At 41.6% G+C, this 18,683-nt stretch overlaps 1 protein-coding gene across 4 annotated transcripts in view; it reads right to left on the minus strand.

The window, feature by feature from the left end:
• Nucleotides 1–440: 440 nt before the first annotated feature.
• Lac (septate junction protein lachesin) overlaps nt 441–18,683 on the minus strand; it is a 70,174-nt gene continuing 51,931 nt past the window's right edge. For all 4 annotated transcript variants that reach the window (XM_055071409.2, XM_055071407.2, XM_055071408.2 and 1 more), the window contains 5 exons: nt 17,577–17,686; nt 15,451–15,682; nt 10,714–10,986; nt 9,103–9,390; nt 441–5,915 (listed from right to left, as the gene is read on the minus strand). In XM_055071409.2, coding sequence (XP_054927384.1) covers nt 5,779–5,915; nt 9,103–9,390; nt 10,714–10,986; nt 15,451–15,682; nt 17,577–17,686 — 1,040 coding nt within the window. In that variant the 3' untranslated portion in view covers nt 441–5,778. The remainder of the gene's footprint in view (nt 5,916–9,102; nt 9,391–10,713; nt 10,987–15,450; nt 15,683–17,576; nt 17,687–18,683) is intronic.

The following is an 18,683-nucleotide window of genomic DNA, read 5'->3' on the forward strand; positions in this document are numbered from 1 at the left end:
CCACTGTACCAATACAGCATCATTAACACAAACTTAACACTATCATACAAATGAGCGCTTTATGTGCAGGGAAGGTTTATGAATGTTTGCCAGGTCGAGTCACTGCTTGCTTTCAAGTAAAATGTACTTTCCTTTTTGATAGTGCACAAATAACCAGCGTTCAGAAAATGCAGTTTAATATCTATGGTGCCACCAGCTAAGTAGCTGGTGTGGAGATCACAATGAGGCAGTGCCAGCTATCCTGGATTTTCATGACCTATCCAGCTTACTAAACATAGAATCTTGGTAAGGCAGCCATATTCCCAATTCCAGAATAACCTACTGAAACAATATAACTTCATATTTCAGAGTACCTTTCAGCAGCAGTGTAACTCTAGAATGATTTAAACAAAGCCTCAGGTTCAACAATTTGCAAGCGTCTTTCAAAGAAAGGAACAAGGTAGGAAAAAATGTTTTATTCATAGGGGAACAAAATGTCACAGACTTTTGTCGGAACCGCACTGCAGTTGCTTTGGACATCAGTTCAAACAGTACAAAAATATATGTGTTGCATAACTTGTCGTGAGAAAAGACAAGCAGTTGATCACTGACCAGTTTATCGGCAGTGTATGAGGAGAGCAGTGTTGGGTTCTCAAAAAGCAGTTCCACGACACACAGAAAAGGTTTACTGCTGCAAGAACTTGAGTTTGTTGCTTGAAAACATTTACCTAAACAGCACCAAAGGGCATCTAAGGACACATCAAAATGGACACACAGTAAAATGAGTGTGCCAGAGGTGCACATCAGACTATGCCAAGTCTTTCCACAAACCCTCTCCCCCTTGGCACCTTCTCATTAGGCTAAACATCACTGCACAACTTCTCTTTCACTCCTCCATCCCCCTTTCCACCTGTAGAGTAGCACGTTGAACAAAGTCTAGCTAACCTCCCTGCCTTTCCTTTCCTCTCTTTGTTTCACTGCCACATCTGGCTGCAAAGCTGTCTAACTTTCCAAACACCCATTTGGTAATACTGTACCAAACACAAAACAAAGAGAAGTTTGTGCCAACTGTTCAGTGACCCAAAATTCCCAAAGGCCTTTTACCAGCCTTTTCACAAGCATATGTGGGCTCTTTTGGATACCAAATGCTAGGGAGCAAGCTACTGCCCCGAATCGGCAGGATGTGGAGCTGGGGAGACACCGCCTCCTTGCCCCCTGTCTTCCATTCCCACTGGTCCTGTTCATGTAGATAGGTTCAGTGGTATCAAACAAATGCCAGGGAAAACAGGAGCTAAAAGCAATTTTTTTTTTCATGCACAGAGGTTCGAACAAATACAGTACTGATGGTGTTATAGATAGCCTTCTGTCCAGGCATGCAATTGCTTCACCTGTAAAACCCATTGAGTTGACTCTCCTCTACACAGTGAATGACTTCAGATTTGCTACATATTTTAATGCATGCATGAATGAAATATGGCACCTCTGGTACCACACTAATGTGTATGTACAGCATGCAAAGATGAGATTCTCGAGGTTAAATACATATCCGAAAAATGAAAAAAAAAAGAGAAAGTAAGTCAGGGCCTTAATGACTCACTCCAACAGGACACCGTTGCAACATAAGTGAAACGACGCACTTTTAGAACTCTGTCCTTCAAAGTAAGATTGCCAGTAATCTTTGTTATTAGCAAATTACAGATAGATGATGAGTGCCAATCTCTATATTTACCCAAAGAAAACACATGGAACCGATTAGGCATTGTTCTTGGGACTCCCTAGACTATATATACACAACATAGACATCCTGTTTTGTGGGAGATGTATTTTCTCACTCTATAAACCAATCATCTCATCATTCCTCGCACTGATAAGTTTTACAAGTCTTGAAATGAGGAAGATTCACATGAAAAGGTAGTACTGACATATAAGGAAGCTACTGCAACTCTTCGAAGTTCAGCCACAGCCGATCGAAACACAGTATTGCGAGAATGGATGATTCCATACATTTTCTGGCAGACACGAAATACAATATTGCAAAGTATACTGGCATTCATGAAAAATACTTGGTAGTGGCAAATCGACTTTCAAAGAGCTTGTGTTTGTACAGCTGCTTAACACATGCCATTTGGACTAAACAGCGAATGCACAAAAGTTGATAAAATGTTCTTGGACTGATGATAGTTCTCAGATTCACCTACTATTCCATCCAACAGGCTTCGACATAACATAATTCAGTTTTAGCTGTCATTCATAAATGTGCAGGGTTAACCTGTTTGCTATGGTGTCTCCAATTTTTATGCCGTTTTATGAAGGGACGAGTAACATATTGAAAGCTTCAGTGGTATCTTTCTTTCTCTTCCTGCCTGACATTCTCCAAGAATTTGCAGCCTATGCTCTGTTTCAGTAGTTCTGTGCAGCAGAACCAAGGCTACGTAAACCACAAGTGCAGATGCTTGCACAAGATGTGGTGGCACAGTTCGGAACCCATGAAGGTTTAAATGGCCTTGACAGGTGGTATGGTAAACATGTTTACTTGGAAGCTTCTCTGCTGGTCACATGGTGGTTTGTGCGATACTGCTTTATTCTTTAATAAAATGTTTATTGATGCGTTATGATAATAAAAATAGAGTTCCCCACATGTACGAATGAAAACATGCGGAGAAACAAAATTAATGCAGTGCTGCCGTACAGACATTAATTTGCATTTAAAAAGTACAAACGATTAATTTAATCGACAGTGACTAAATTCAAACGTGTAGGGGGCACAGCAACAACACCTTGGAGGACTTCCTTCTGGGTAGTGCTTTGTCCTTCGCAAAAATGGTGTCCGCAGACTGTGTGGTATCATTCCAAGCTGCCTTTTTACACGAAAGGAACGAATAAGTTGTAGTTGAACATGCTTGGAACGGTATGGAAGGCATGCAGTAAACATAAATGAATTCTAATTAACACGACAGCTGTACTTCAGAACGTGAGCAAGCTCACCATGTGCAAGAGGATGTTACAAGATGGATCAAGAGATGGTGCCACTATCCCGTGCGACACGCTGGCCGAGTGCTTCCTTATCCGCTTCCGCCATCTCTGCAACCCTCCTCCTATGTATCTCGAAATATCTTATTCGCCTTTTTGTTATCAGAGCAAATATGGAACGAATTTTCTACCGCTACCATCACGGCAGCTGATCCCACTGTAAAGTTGCATTTTTAGTAGATGCTGCCACAACTCGTACTGCAGCACTCGCCGCTAGCAGCCAACAGGCCAAGAGAAGGCACCTTAGGGATGTGTTCACCCCCATGATTGGTCGAAGAAGCCTGTAGCCTCCACAGAGCTGCACGGAACTACTGAAACAGAGCATACAAACACGGTCTCTGCAAGACACACTGCACTTAATGAATATTGAGTTTGCCTGCCTCATGCGCATTCTTCCTCATTATGAAGTTTTACAGAAAACCTTGGAATGGGAAAAATGGACAATAATATAAACAGAGCCAAACTTTGAGTGTGTGTAGCAAGTTAGCTTGCATTTAATATGTTTTTCATTACATGCTCTTCCACAGTGAGTTAGAATAATGAGCAAGCTCACAGACACTGCATAGCAAGGCTCGCATGTTAAAATTGGTGTTTAATGTTCTTACGACAGCATCACATAGAGGCAGCTGTTGCGTGAAAGACTGCCTTTTCGGATGTCTTCGTATTAAGTTGCTCAAACTCAACATTGACTATACAGTAACTGCAGGTCAAGGTCAAATGGGATTGACTCAGGCTAGATGACATAAAATCAGCTTTCAAAAGCAAAATATTACAAGCATGGTGTGTCTACTGTGCTTCTCAAAGTAAAAAAGTTTGCAAGTGTGCGCACAGAAATTGCTCACCCTTTTGGTTAGCAGCAACAGTAAACTGCCATATGGACACAGTGCACATACAGCTAAACTGTTTGGATAGGAACATACAGCTTCAGATTTTTTGCATTCTATATAAAACGTTTATAAACAACACTTACAGGCAGAATTTTAATGCTCTTATCACTACACATTTGCCAAGATGTCTGACTTGTTTAATCATGTGAGAACATAAACAAACTCAATATCCTATGTACATCAAAGGTTTTTGGAAATAGTATGCACATGTTTGACAAACATGCTCACAGAAAACAGTAAACTATACATATGGCTGGTTTTGACAGAAAAAAAAAAATGGAGACTGAGCAGATAACTGCTAGCAGGAATAACTGGTTCTGTTTGAAAGGGAAGTAAACTTTAAATTCCTTAATGGATAAAAGAAGAACAGCTTCAGTTACAAAATGACTGTTGCCCAAAATACATGTTTGAGAACTACTAGGCACAATGTTGAAGATTTTCTGGTAAACAATACTAGCGCATGATTTCGCTGTACCACTGCAGCATTTCAGAAAAAAGGGCAAATTATTCAGAAATGCTACACTGACCAAACTATTTTATTACTTGCCCAGACACTGTTCCCCTACCTGGATGCCAATGTGGGAATCTGCCATAAAATGCAAGCACCCTAAAAAAAATCTTACATCTTATTAGCTTGTGCAAGGACATGCTAAATCAATTAACAGAAAGCCTATAACTTGATTTAGATGATTAGATATATGTCGGTTTCGCCTTTTGCAATTGGGTATTTAATTCCAAGAAACGCAGTGTCAAATGTTTCTCAATGGTATAAATAAAAAAAAAGGAATGCTTTGTTATCACAGCTGTTCAAGCACTTTGCAATGCAATTTTGCAGTGGGAAATTTTTTTTAATCATTTGCTTTTTTTTTCTGACAAAGCTGCAGTAAAGAAAAGAACTGAACTTCACCTTAAATTAATATATTTCTTATTCAGCATTAATTTTGTACGTATGTAAAAACTTCCATAATTTACTCACAACATGCAAACTTACATTTGGAAAATGTGATATAAAATGAGGGGAAAAAACTGAAATCTCATAAGCACTTCGTCAGTGGCAGTGATCTCTTAGCTCGCTGCCGAGGGCACTCCACAATATGCTTTCAGTGTACAACCTGATAAAGGATCTTCTTTTGGCGGCGGTGTAATGGAGCCTTTTCATAATTGCATAGCTAACTTCCCCACAATTAAGGCAGTTTGGTAAACTAATGACGGCACAGTCATTTTTGCAAAGTGTGTAAGAACACAGTTTGCTAGTTTTACGACATGGAAAATGCAGACATTGTTCGCGTGACCGAACCAGGCGCAAGGGCCAAGCATGTGCAGCTACCACGTTGTCTTCATTTAAACCATAACTGGTGCCATCATTATTTGAGCAAATGTACCATGCAGAGAAGCGCAATTGAGAAACAAGGAAAAGGAACAAGGAACATTCATTATTCACTTATTGGCTGTTTATGGCACACCGACCATGTGTCGGCACACTCCCTGCCACTTGGTTGAGTGCTTAGCATGCTATGCCTCTACACGATAGCCAAAAGAGCAACTCCTTCTCTGGAACATATATGAGCCACAGGTAACATCTGTGCAACAAGGCACATAAAAGGCTTACGTCCAGGTTAAGTAGGTAAAAGTATACAAAAATTCTGAGAAATCTCCCTGTTCTACATTTGGGCCAGCATAGCAGTAACTGGTCAGTAATATCTTCACAAATTTGCTGCACTTTTAACTTCAAATAAAAGAAAAAGAGCTCTAGTCTTTCTTTTACTTTCCAAAACACTGCTTGAAGAAGGCCTCATGTGGACTTGCAATAATACTAATAATTCTTGTTCATAACCTGGCTCATTTCTTTCTTAATGAAAGTAACATTATGACGTAATGTTGCTCAGTGCTTCTTGTTCAGGGTAATGGCACAGATCATTGACAGCATGACCAAGAAGCAAGCAAAAGAGCTCTGCAGGTGGGAGGAACCAGACTGGTATGATTTGTCGCACGCTGGAGGGCAGATCACGTTCACAGTTTCTGCAAACGACAAGAAAGAAATACAAAAAGCAGTGAGGCAACTTTACGAACTGCAAATTGTCAAAGGCACTCCTGCCACACTTTACTCATTTCTAGGACTCAGTTGTATATCAATAAATATCAACACTACACATGCATGAAGGAAAAGAATACACTAGTAATATGATGCCATACAGGCACACTATATGATCCTTGTGGTATGTAAATTTGTTCTTTTCCTACCTAATGTCACCTTGTGTTATGGTTTCCTTTTGACATGGCCCATAAAATCTCTTAGATTTTATATCCTCTTAAAGGTTCTACATATTGGAGAGCACCTACAACTGCTATAACTGCTGATTGCCAAACAGAAACCAAATCTTAAATTTTTAGTATAGCAGAACCTCGTTCATACGTATGTACTGAAAAAAAAAAAAATTCGAGAAAAAACACACATACCGGAAAAACATACGATCTGAAGTCACAAAAAGATTGACATAGTCAAGTCTGGTCGACATCTACGTAATGCGAAGCGCTGGGTGAATCACTTCAGCACGAGCCGCCAATGCATGCAGAGCTGGTGGAGCCCTGGCAGCCCGAGACGTGCTTTGTCATTTTTGTGGTTTTGGCAAGCTTTTGTCTGCGCTCCTCAAATTCGGCTTTGGTCAGCAGCTTCTTTGAGCTGGGCATTTTAACGGGAAGTTGTTACGTGCCCACTCGGCGCGAATCATTGCTGCACGATACACCGAGACAAATGGAGCTGGTGACGCATTTTGTTGTTTTCCCATTGTGTGTTGTTTTAAGGCTGTGACAAGAAACCAAAACGAAATCAAGCGGGTGGGCAACACTGGAATACGAAGCCTACGATGCCACCAGCGGTGCGTTTGGAATATATTGCCTATTAAAAGCATAGTACGCTTCCAACGGCACTACACCCCACTCGCTATGAAATAGGTAGGTGAAGATGCTTATCACAATAGGGTTGGTGGCGATATCTGTGAATGCGGCGTTCGACGACCCGGGACAAGATTTGCTGATACTGGAATAGGAAACAGTGGTCGCTGTATTGTGGGGAAGTATATTGCAGAGAAGCTGCTGCGGTGGGCACCTACTGTTTGCAATCGTGCGCACCTCACGGCATTTCTCGTTTACATGGGATTTAGCAGGCGGAGGAGGTATCATACGATCACAGTTTGCCAATACACTGAACGTTGGTGACGTGTTTTCTGGGTACGTATGAACCTGTAAAAGATGACCTGCAACTGCATTGGGTCATTTTTTGTATTCTCGATCATGATCATTGGCGCCAGGAAATTGTACGCAACGGGGGTCATATCACCGACGTTCTACTATAATTTGTCGCATGCATACAGTACATAACCTTAATATTAAACTTAGGGATATTATATGCTATAAAGCTATTAAAATAAAGCACAGCCCTTTCATAGCCATTCAAGTCTGCTTCAAGTCATATGCGGCCTTGGTGCTTTTTACAGACACTTGCTATGCTAATTGAAAATTCAATATCAGCAAAGCCAATGAAATATGACACAGCCAAGCTGCTGCACCTATAAGCTTTCTGCCTCCTCTTTAGCTTTAATAACAGCAACCTCACATCTTTAGCTTTGTCTTAACAAATACAAGCTGCTTAAACATGATGCTACAGGAAGGAAGAAGCCTGCAACTATTTACAAATGGCTTTTAATGGCTGAGACAACATGCATAGAGAAGCGATAGCCAAAATCTTCTTTGTCGTCCCCAAGGCCACCATCCATGTCCTCTTCTTCCAACATTATAGACTGTGACAATACTTATACTATACTTACTTACTATGCAATTCTGACAAAGCAACCCCCTGCCCCCCCTCCAACTTTATGCTTGGAGATAAATGAAGGACAGTTGGGAACGGGGCTCTTACTCAGTATCATATAAAAATTCAAGATGGTGGGTGGGACAGTTTGATCAGAATTATGTTTTAAGATAAATTGATGGTAAAAAGCTAAGGCGCTGTAGAAGGCAAGTCACTACTGTGACACTTGTGATTTCATGTCACAACGCAGGAAAGAACTACACTAAGAAACATGCTTGATTTGCTCTCAAGCAGGGATGGTGCCAGGATATTCTTGTTGTGGGGGTGCATGATTCTCCGTTTTCAATGTGGTTGGAAGTTGGAACTTCGTCACTGGACATTCCACGTTAGTAGAAAAGCAGCTTTGGGAGGACAAGAAAAAATTTTTGGGAGTGGCTGCTTCCCCTCGCCCCACTTTGGAGCCCCTCATGCCTTTAAGAGCAGTAATTTATCAAAATCTATTTACAACACACACATGACCTTTTTTTTTTATTACGGTGTAAGTTAAGGACTGCACAAAGAGCGATGGTATGAAGAATGCTAGGCATAACTTTAAGAGACGAAAAGAGAGCAGTTTGGATCAGAGAGCAAACAGGCATAGGCGATATTCTAACAGACATCAAGAGAAAAAATGGTGCTGGACAGGTCATATAATGCGCCGGTTAGATAACCGTTGGACCATTAGGGTGACAGAATGGGTACCAAGAGAAGGGAAGCGCAGTAGAGGAGAGCAGAAGACTAGGTGGTGCGACGAAATTAGGAAATTTACGGGTGCTAGTTGGAATCGGTTGGCGCAGGACAGGGGTAATTGGAGATCGCAGGGAGAGGCCTTTGTCCTGCAGTGGACATAAAATAGGCTGATGATAATGATGAAAAATATGTGTAACCTAGATCTGCAAATACTTAGCAACTTGCATGATGTATTTAAGCTACAAGCAGGGATGTTTGTGCCTGCAAGGTAAACCTACAACACAATCACATTTGCTATGAAAGGGTATGAACAATCGCTCTCTGGCAAAATGATAGTTGAAGAATGTTGCCCATGTTGAATGCTCATGTTGAAGGATGCCCACATGGCACTTTTAAGTTTGAATGGAAAAGCAGGGACAGTTAACAATCCTGAATGCAAGCTGGGTATTCCCTTTCATATTGACCAATGCTGTTCATAGGAGTATGCTGAACGAAAACATAGTGTATGTACTATCTAGTAGTGAGTGCCAGTGTGCGAGTGAATGCACACAAATCGGTCCCTTCAACCTCCTGAGTTAACCCTAAATATCAACATAGTATCTGCTATGCAGCGCAGAAGTACTGTTGCCGAGGGCATACAAACACAGCTCACAGAAAAACAGTACTGACCATATAACTCGATTATCTTCTCATCATTGCCCAACTTGTTCAGCGCCTTGCATGTGTAGTTGCCGTACTGCTTCTTCTCAATGGCGATGATACGCAGGGTGGAGTCGGTGAACTCATCAGCCGTGGAAAAGATGGAGATCTGGTAGTACTGGTTGTCGTTCAGTTGGTAACCATCCTTGAGCCACACAATGGACGGTGACGGAAACGCCTCGATGTGGCACAACAGGTCCATAGGGTTTTGAAGGGCCTGGCCGTACCGTGGGCGGTCCACCGATACCACCGGTGCAACTGTAGTGTGAAGAAAAACATAACCGTGTCACTTGGCTATCGGTCCCAGTATTATGTATGCAAATTTGGAAATAAATAAAACTGATAGATGCATTGAAAGAAATGACTCTTGGTATACTGGCAGCACTGACAAGGAGCACAGAACTTTTGTATCTCTCAGGAAAACAGGCCCACTTGGTTTGACTAGGCATGTTGTGGTACAACCTACAAGATTTCTTTTCTGAATCATTTCCTTAATTTTTCAGTTTAGTGCGGCTATAGGTCTGCCTTGTCAAAGCCGCTGCCGCAGACTTCTTTCATCTGACAACATAAATTTATGACTAACTGCACGCAATAATGCGTAACCAGTCCAACAATTTACACTGCTTACATTCAGGCATTTCAACATATGTTTTTTGGTCAGTTGCAAGCAGGTGTAAAAGACAAGAGCTCCAACTTCCACAGTGTTCATGAAGAGTTGCCCGTGCACGTTTACATAATTTTAGCACACACAATGTAGCTGTACCCAGTGAGGTGTTGCTGAAAAGCTCTATTATTTACTGCAAGCATAACTCAAAAAGCCATGCGATCAAAATAGCTCATGACTCAAGGTACCATAAGCAACAATTGAAAGTAGTTTCTACAACTATCTGTCAGTCTCAAACACAATGGCTCACTCTGTCATTGTCCTTGGTCATTTTTTACCTGCATATATGTAGCTCGCACATGACTGAATATGTACAAAGCTCAGTGATAGAAACACAAGTTGAACCGCATGGCGGCTGGCCTTTTTACGGCACCGGGGAATGCTGGGTGACTGCCAAGACGGTTGACTGCATTCACAATCTGTAAATCACAAAGCCACTCACATTCATTTGATACAAAAAATGCGTGAGGTCGGTGTCCCCAGCGCCCACTGGTGGCCCAAAAGGATAGTGTGTTTCAATCACTGAGCACTGTACATAGACTGAAACAAGTATCAGTATTGCTGAGTAAGTGAAACACCTTTACTTTCAATAAGATGTTATGTGACCAGTAACCAGACAAACTCCCTTGTCCTAAATATTCATATGTAAAAAAAGCCTAGCTCATATTGGATGATCAGAGGATAGATAAGGGCTGTGCAAGTGCTACTTTTTGCCAAGTGGCACAGGTACTCCAAACATCTCGTGCAACAATAATTGTGAACTATTGCTGCAGTGCCTAAGCAGGAAGCACTTTTCATCAGTGTTGTGCATTTTATTAAATGAATGCTACACTAAACATATAGTAGTTGCATTAAAACTTGCTTCAAGCTTTGTACGGAAAAAGATTAAGAAATAACAGCAAAAAGAAAGTACTTACATTCAACTTCAACGCCAATGTTCCTACGTGCCCCATTGCCGACACCATTGTCAGCGATACAGTAGTATGTTCCACGGTCATTCTTGCTGACATTGAAAATGTTGAGGATGTTTCCTCGATAGACAGCACCACCTGTGGGCAGCAGGTCGTTGTTCTCTCGCCGCCAGGATATGTGTGGTGTAGGGTTACCAGTGGCATAGCACTCCAGGGTGATGTTTTGGCCAGTGCTGGCAATCACAGACCTTGTGCTGTTGTCCGAGATAATCGGAGGAACTGCAAAGGGAGAAAAGAGAATTAAAAAGCAGTCCAATAAAGTCATTTTGAGCAACAAAATGTCATAGTGAACTTTGTTTTTTCGACAGAATCGCCCCGCAGCAAAAGAACAAGGATGAGAGGACTAACATGGACAGGATGAAAGAACTTACAAGGACAGGTGCCAAAATTCTGATCAAAACACATTCACCAATTATCTCAGCAACATGTTTTTTATTGAGTCATAGTGAACTTATGTCTGCACGTCATGGGCATGCCAGTCACAATGGTCATCACTCCTGCAAACGGTATTTCCTTAAGTTTCATCTTTTTATTTCAAGTTTAATTTTCCACATCCACATGTTTTTAACTTCCCATGTAGGGATGCTGACTATGCCGAAGTTAAAGCGCAGTTGTGAGCGTCCCAAGCAGACCCTGCTTTGACATATATTTGTTGTAGATTGAGGCCAGGTATGACTCAGCCATATGTCCTTTCAAGTTGCCAGTGTGCCACATAAGAGAAAGAATAAGGGGATCCAAGAGGCTAAATTTTTTGTTAGTTACAACCATCTGAAGAAAACATACAATGAAACCATAAAAGGCACAGGGTAAATAATCCTTATGTTTAATTAAAGTGTAGAAATAATAACTAAAAGGGAAATGAAAGTGGACAAAAAGACAACCTTCTGTAAGTCGTCTTTTCCAACCAAACCCAACATACTTTAAGCAGTATGTTCACCCTTTATCTTCTTCGCTTATATATACCCTTCCTAATAGCCGGTGTCGTCTTCATCAGTGCACGGCCTTTCCGAATAAAGTGGAAAGTTAACAGCTATCCTATGTACAAAACTATCTATCTTGTGCGGTTGAAAGGATGTTCCCCATCTGCACAGATGACAGTGAGTAGCACTGGCTAACACTCTTAGGGCTAATATTGTATGCAAATGCCAAAGAAAGTGGATGGGAGAATGGCTGCTGCGGTAGATTATATGGCAAAGCACACAGCGGGCGTAATGCGCAAAATGTGGATTTGGCTCTCACCTGTGGTAGGTTGTCGTTTCATCCACTTTCATTTCCCTTCTCCCTATTACTTGTATGTTTCGATTAAACAGAACACTTAATTTTCCCTATGCTATCTATGGCTTCATTATCCGTTTTCCTCATATTAGTATGCTACATGCAACTTCACCAATGTTCGTCTCCCATCTACCACAAAGATTTCAACCCTATTGTGTTTGCTCTTTCTTCCTTGTCAGTAGCACTCCATTATTATAGAGAGAGTACTTACATCAAGATGTCCCTAACAGACATAGAAGCCTATGCGCATATGCAAAATGTATGCGTTAAGGTGTGCCCAGTGAAAACACTTTGTGCGTAGGGCATCCAAATCATGTCGCGATAACTGTGCACCATTTCGGAGACAAATAAAACATACACAAGACGTCCAATTTCGGATGTCCTACCAAGAGTGTACCAAGGATATTGCATCGGGACCTTTTTCAGTCCCCACATAAATAATTGTCCTCCTGGAGGCTTTATTTGTATTTCACTTTCCTCGTGACACTCAGGCTTTCTGATATGTTGAAACTACATATAATCCAAAGCTATATCATATCTGCAGCTCATGCGTACAACATATTTTGCTTACTTTCTGGCATAGTTTTCTTGGTAAACACCATTTTGATCAATATGCCACATGTGCCTGGCAGAAGGTCTCAAAGAAATTAGGAGTAAGCTGCACTTCCATAGATGCACGCAATCATAATGTGTGCACGCATATATGTTCTTGCTATTACTTGCTGTGTGAGTGCTCTGTCCATTGCATATACCACAGCATATGCTGTGAACATAACATTCATTATAGCAATCACAGTGCAAAGGTATGCAGCATGTGCAAATGATGTCCCTCGCAGACTTGCAAGGGATGTCTGAACATGAAAAGTATGCTCAAACAATCATGTGAGAGATGTTTGCTGAACGTATTCAGCACATCCCTGGAATATTGGTTGACACTGTTGGCGCTTTCAACGGTGTACAGTGCTGACATGACCCTTGCTCAGATCGAGGTGAATATGATCGCATGCAACCGGAACGCCGTCCAGACAACAATCAACAAGTTCTTCAAGCCACTGCAGCAATAATACCGGCTGCCCGACGATGCACATGTACATAATAAACCGGCAGCCGGCTGCATACAGAGTTTTTGAACGCCTCTTTTTATAGCCACTTCACTGATGCTTTGGCAGGGTTTCGGAAGCCTGGTACTTCGCCCTTTACCTCTAGATGCGAGAAAAAAAAGAAAAAAAGTGCGTTTTTTTGCATGCATTCATTTTTTAGGACTGCCTGCATTTTCGAACGTTTTTACGTTCCCAAGAGGGTCCGAAAAATCGGTCGTTGACTGTATATCCAAATTACAATCTGATGCTATCATGTCTGTAGTTGTGTGTAAGTCGTACTTCACAAATTTTTTGACACATCTTACCTTGAGAAATTCAAATAGCTGAATAATGCACTTGCACCAGACGGAGGGTCCAAAAACAAACGGCAGCTGGAAGGCTTTGTGTTTGAGTTTTCGCTTAACAGAATGAAGTTTTCTTGTATATTCAAATTACAATATGATGCTATCATGTCTGCAGGTTGTAAGTCGTACGTTACGCATTTTCTGGAGCAATTTACTTTTAAACGTTAATTTAGTTCAATAAGGCGCTTGTGCTTGGTGGACGGCCAAGAAGATTAAAGATGTATGCTGCACTTCTGCACACGTGTGTGCGTGCGTGTGGCGTACATTGTTTGTGGTGGTGGTGCTTGTGTGATGTCGTCTAATGTCCGCACCAGTGAGCTGGTGTGGTTACAATGGAGACAGATTTTTCTTCTGGCTGGGTTTATGAGTGGCAGCTGCAGTGATAAGAACAGTGCGAGCCAATGTACGAAGACATTTTTCAAGTAGCTGGACTGTTAGGGCTTCTGCAAAGCAATCTGAAAGGACCAAGCTGTTTGTGTAAGGTGAGAAATTATGCATGTGATGCGAGCATGTATGTGTGTGATGACAGCAGCAAGACAATGACGGCAGTATGATGATTGATATTTTTTGTACTCCGGTGAAGAATCATTACACGTTTCTTTAGATCCTCGTTACATCCAAATGTGGTACAATTTCGCACAGCATCTATGTAGCATTAGCTGCTCCGGGGAAAAGACTACAGAATGTGGGCAGATCGGCGCAGCCTAACGCAGTGTCTCAAAGCATTAACGGCAACAAGGAAAGAACGGGTGAGACTGCCCCACACCTGCTTTTAGAAACATTGATGTGCAATGGGATGCATGCAAAAGATAGTGGTAAGTCTGTGACCAAACGAAAACAGGCTCATAAAAACTCATGTTCTGGCTCGTGCCAACACATTACATGTTCCTTTACGACCTGACCCTAACCAGAAGGCAGTGCAACGTCGCACAGCTTCTTTGTAGCATTAGCTACTACGATTGAGGAAAGGACTGAGGAATATGGGCACATGCCGAAGGCGGTGCACTCTAATGCAGCGTCTCAAAGCACTAGCGACGACAAGAAAAGAATGGGAGAAGCTGCCACATCCTTGCTCTTATAAACAAATTGATATGCAATGTGATGCACGCGAAAGATAATGGTAAATCTGTGACTGAATGGAAATTGGCGCATGAAAACCCATGCGCTGGCTCGTGCTAATGCATTACATGTTCCTTTACGGCCTGGTCCTATCTGTAGCATTATCAACTATGATTGAGGAAAGGACTACGGGATGTGGGCAGATCCCAAAAGAGGTATAGTCTAATGCAGCGTCTCAAAGTGCTAGCTACGACAAGGAAAGAATAGAAGAAACTACCACACTCTTTCTTTTATAAGTAACTTGATATTCAACGTGACACGCACAAAAGATAGTAGTAAGCCCGTGGCCAAACAGAAACTGGCAGATGAAACTACATGCTGTGGGCGCCTGGAACTTGCTCAAAAGAAGCACGCGTGTGATCGAGGCCTAATGGTTAGAATATCGGGCTGTTGTGTTGGAGGACTGAGGGTCGATTCTGACATCAGACATTTGATTTTTTATATTCAAGAGGCCCGAATCAACGCAAGATGGGAGCCTACCTTCTGCAAGGTGTCTGGAATGAACCCAAAAAGTGCTCTGCATTAATAAATAAATCTAGCTCCAGGCATAAGCTGTAAAAATCTGTGACTTCGACTTGGGCCCTGTCAAGCCACTTTCACAGCTATCAGCACAGCAGACCTTCTAGTGTAGCGTCTGGCAATTCCGATTCTGAACTTGTACAGCAATGTCAAGGCATCATCAGCAATTGTCTGTCATTTCCAAATCCTTTTCTGCTTCCATGCCTTTGCTCATAAGGTAAACCAATCTTTTGTTATCCTAATACTGCAATCTACGATTTCACCTGATACTTCTTTCCAGTATCTACAATGCTTCAAAATGTGACATTCTTTGTAGAAAGTGTTACCTCTGACGTGAACGTAGACATTTGAGCTGAGTTTGCTGGTGGGTCCCAGGATAATTTGGCACTGGTAGAGGCCAGAGTCTGTTTCCTGCAGCTTAGTGATCTGCAATGTGTATGTGTTGCTGCCTTCGTCGTGCCGAATGGAGAACCTCTGGTCCGGCACGATGGCCTTGCTTCCAGATGAGATGAAGAGGTTGTTGCTGGGATCACGTTCATTAATCTTTATCCAGATTATCTGAAAGAACAAAAGCAAGTTGTCTCGTTTCATGTCTCATTCCTGCACTAAGGGAACAAAGATGAAGTCTTGTTTACAAGGAAAAAGTGATGCACAAATCATCCTCAATAGGCCCATATCGTCTATTGCAGACAATGGCCCTTCTTGTCATTTAAAAAAAAAAAAAAAAAAGCATATAGCCAGTGAAGCACCCCTGCCAGGAATATTTGATGCCATGTGACAGCCAGTAGCTAAGGAGTTGATGCCACCAGCATCATGAAAAGGTGGTACTAGCAATCTATTGTGGGCTATACTTTTAGTTCCTTAATTGTACTCTAGAGTATTTATGCATAAAGGAAACCTGTTATACAATAAATAATGCAAGAGATTAACACATAAAAGTGTGAAAACCAAGACAATAAAAGGCATCTACATTACGCTGCCGCATATATTTGAGCTCAATGAGGTCACACGGAGGAATACAGTCAACTTATTTAGACATTGACAAAACTGTGGGAATAGGTCAAATTATCTGGTAGATCGAATTAAAAGACGACACATGAATATCATCCAAAAGCACTGCTGCTTATTTGGCAGTATTTACCCGATTCTAACGCAAGCAGTTTTATATGGTTCAAAGAAGGAAACAATTTTTACCTAATTCTAACATGCACTCAATCTTACAAAAAGAAAAATATAGCATGTCTCCAATTCTATAAAAAAAAAAAATATTAAACCTGCAGAGTGTGCTGGCACAGAATAGAAATATATGTATGCTTGTCCATCGTCGCCCCTTTAAGACAGATCTCTATAGCTACGAGTGACAACATGTATTTCTCCATGCAGTCCATTGCATTTTACATTTCGCATTTCTTGAACGACTTTGCAACACTCACGAATGGGATGGTAGCCCACGTCTATAATGACCAAAGTGCCAGTTTGTCCTGTGATGCACACAAGACTCCAACACAGTAAAAACACGTGATGTGGCTTGGTTCTTGCAAGCTTAGAACATAAAATTCCTTCTCTTTTTATGTGAATTTGTAATAAAAGTAGCATTTCGCCATTGTCAAACTACACAAAAACTTGTTCGGTCGCCATGTTGTGATAATAACGGTTATGCCACCGTCTCTGACTGCAGGCTGATGCCATTGCTGCAACTCAGTTTTGGCTTTGTATTTGATTGTAATGTGCAGTCAATGCTTGGAACCATTTTCTTGGAAAGAAAGGCGGCCATCAGAATTGAGATGGCAATCGTTCATTGTGAGCTGCTGTTCCTGCTTGGAACTCCATGGTGGACAGGTCGAACATCGTCGTTTTCGGCTTTCATGTTGTGCTTTAGCACCGCCAAGGCAGACAGCAGCACTACAGCCATGGGGACAAAGACTGGAGCCAGAACTGGGGTCAGGCACGTGTGTGCAGACCAGTCACATTCAATTTACCCAGAGGTCCAAATGTTGCTTATGAAACAAGTACAGTGGGCAAGCAAGGCCAGGTCAAAGACCATCTTACTCCCTCAATAAATGTTCTCATCAGCATCATCATTATCTGGCAAGGGCCAATTTCAGAATTGAAATAACGAATGTGGTGGGCCATATGGGCGTCGGTTGGGACCTTCAGCCAGAGTCTAACTGACAACTGAATTACCCAAAGTCTAATTAACTGAAGTCCACTCTACAGACTCCATATAGCACCTTGCACAAGATTATGATGATGGTAATGATGATGGTTTACAGTTTTAACAGTTCGACTATAAAAATGTCATAGCTGATGCGGCTCCAGAAATATTTACCCCTTACAGTTCTTTAATGATAATAAGTACAGACAAATATATGTAAACACATTATCTTGATTTTTACAGTTTTATTCATTTTATTAGATATTGCAAGGACACAGAACAGTGGATAAAACTTACCGGGTATGCCTCAGCATACTGCACAGAACACTGCAGGTCCACTGTGTCCCCTATGCCAACCACCATTTCTTTGCTGATGTATGATATCACAGGGCTCTGCTGACAGGAACCTGCATAAAGAAAAAAAAGATCTGCCTTGAAACACACACTTTAGTGCTTTCCACAATAATATATATACATGATATAATGCATGTGTTTTGTACGAAGAAATTGTCGAGGCAACAGCTTAAACCACACTGCTTTTACATCTTTTGTTGTCAGTCACCTCACTATCATTGTTATTACAACCACCAAGTAAAGTCGAACTTCGATGTAACCAACAGGGATGTAATGAATTATCAGATGTAAAGCAGTAAACTTTAAATTGGTTGATCATGCTTTAACTCAATTGAGTATTCTACTGATATAACGAAATCGAAAATGTGAAATCCAACACTGTTGGTTATAGCGAAGCAAAAACTTTTGTTTGCACTTGCCTCAATACATATATTGATGATGTATGGGGTTTTATGGCGCAAGGGCCAGGAATGGCCAAAGAGCGCCATGTCTGTGGTAGTGGGTGTGCAGTGTAACTATGATTACTATGACATTGGTGTGACGTGGCTCTAAAGGGGCCTTAAAATATACGCTCTAAAGTGCGTAAAATCTGTGTAATAAAATTATGGCGATGACGTATGACTTGTACTATGAACATTTCGATGCATTTAGAAAGAATGATACGATAGGTAAAATATATCAGATTATAAGAAATGCTAGAGCACTACTGCCTCCTTAGAGCCCTTAAAAACACAAGGGCCTGGAGGCATGTGCTATGCAAAACAATTTCGTAGCGGCATCCTCTGGAGAGAGGAGGCGCTACGAATGCATGGGACTAATAACATGTAAGACCACATCTCTGAGAAAACCTAGGACTGTGTCTGTATTAAAAAGCGGTTCTGGACCAAGAAACATCGCAGGATGAAGGGGAATGTGCTGTCGGTATACTAAGGAAAAATGTCTCTTTCTCTCAGATTCGGCTTCCCGACACTCCAAGAGGACGTGGAGTACGGTCAGCCTCTCCCCGCATCTACCACAGGTTGGAGGCTCCCTTCTGGTGAGTAGAAAGTT

The sequence above is a fragment of the Dermacentor andersoni genome, chromosome 5 (assembly GCF_023375885.2).
Source record: "Dermacentor andersoni chromosome 5, qqDerAnde1_hic_scaffold, whole genome shotgun sequence".
Classification (NCBI taxonomy): Eukaryota; Metazoa; Arthropoda; class Arachnida; order Ixodida; family Ixodidae; genus Dermacentor; species Dermacentor andersoni.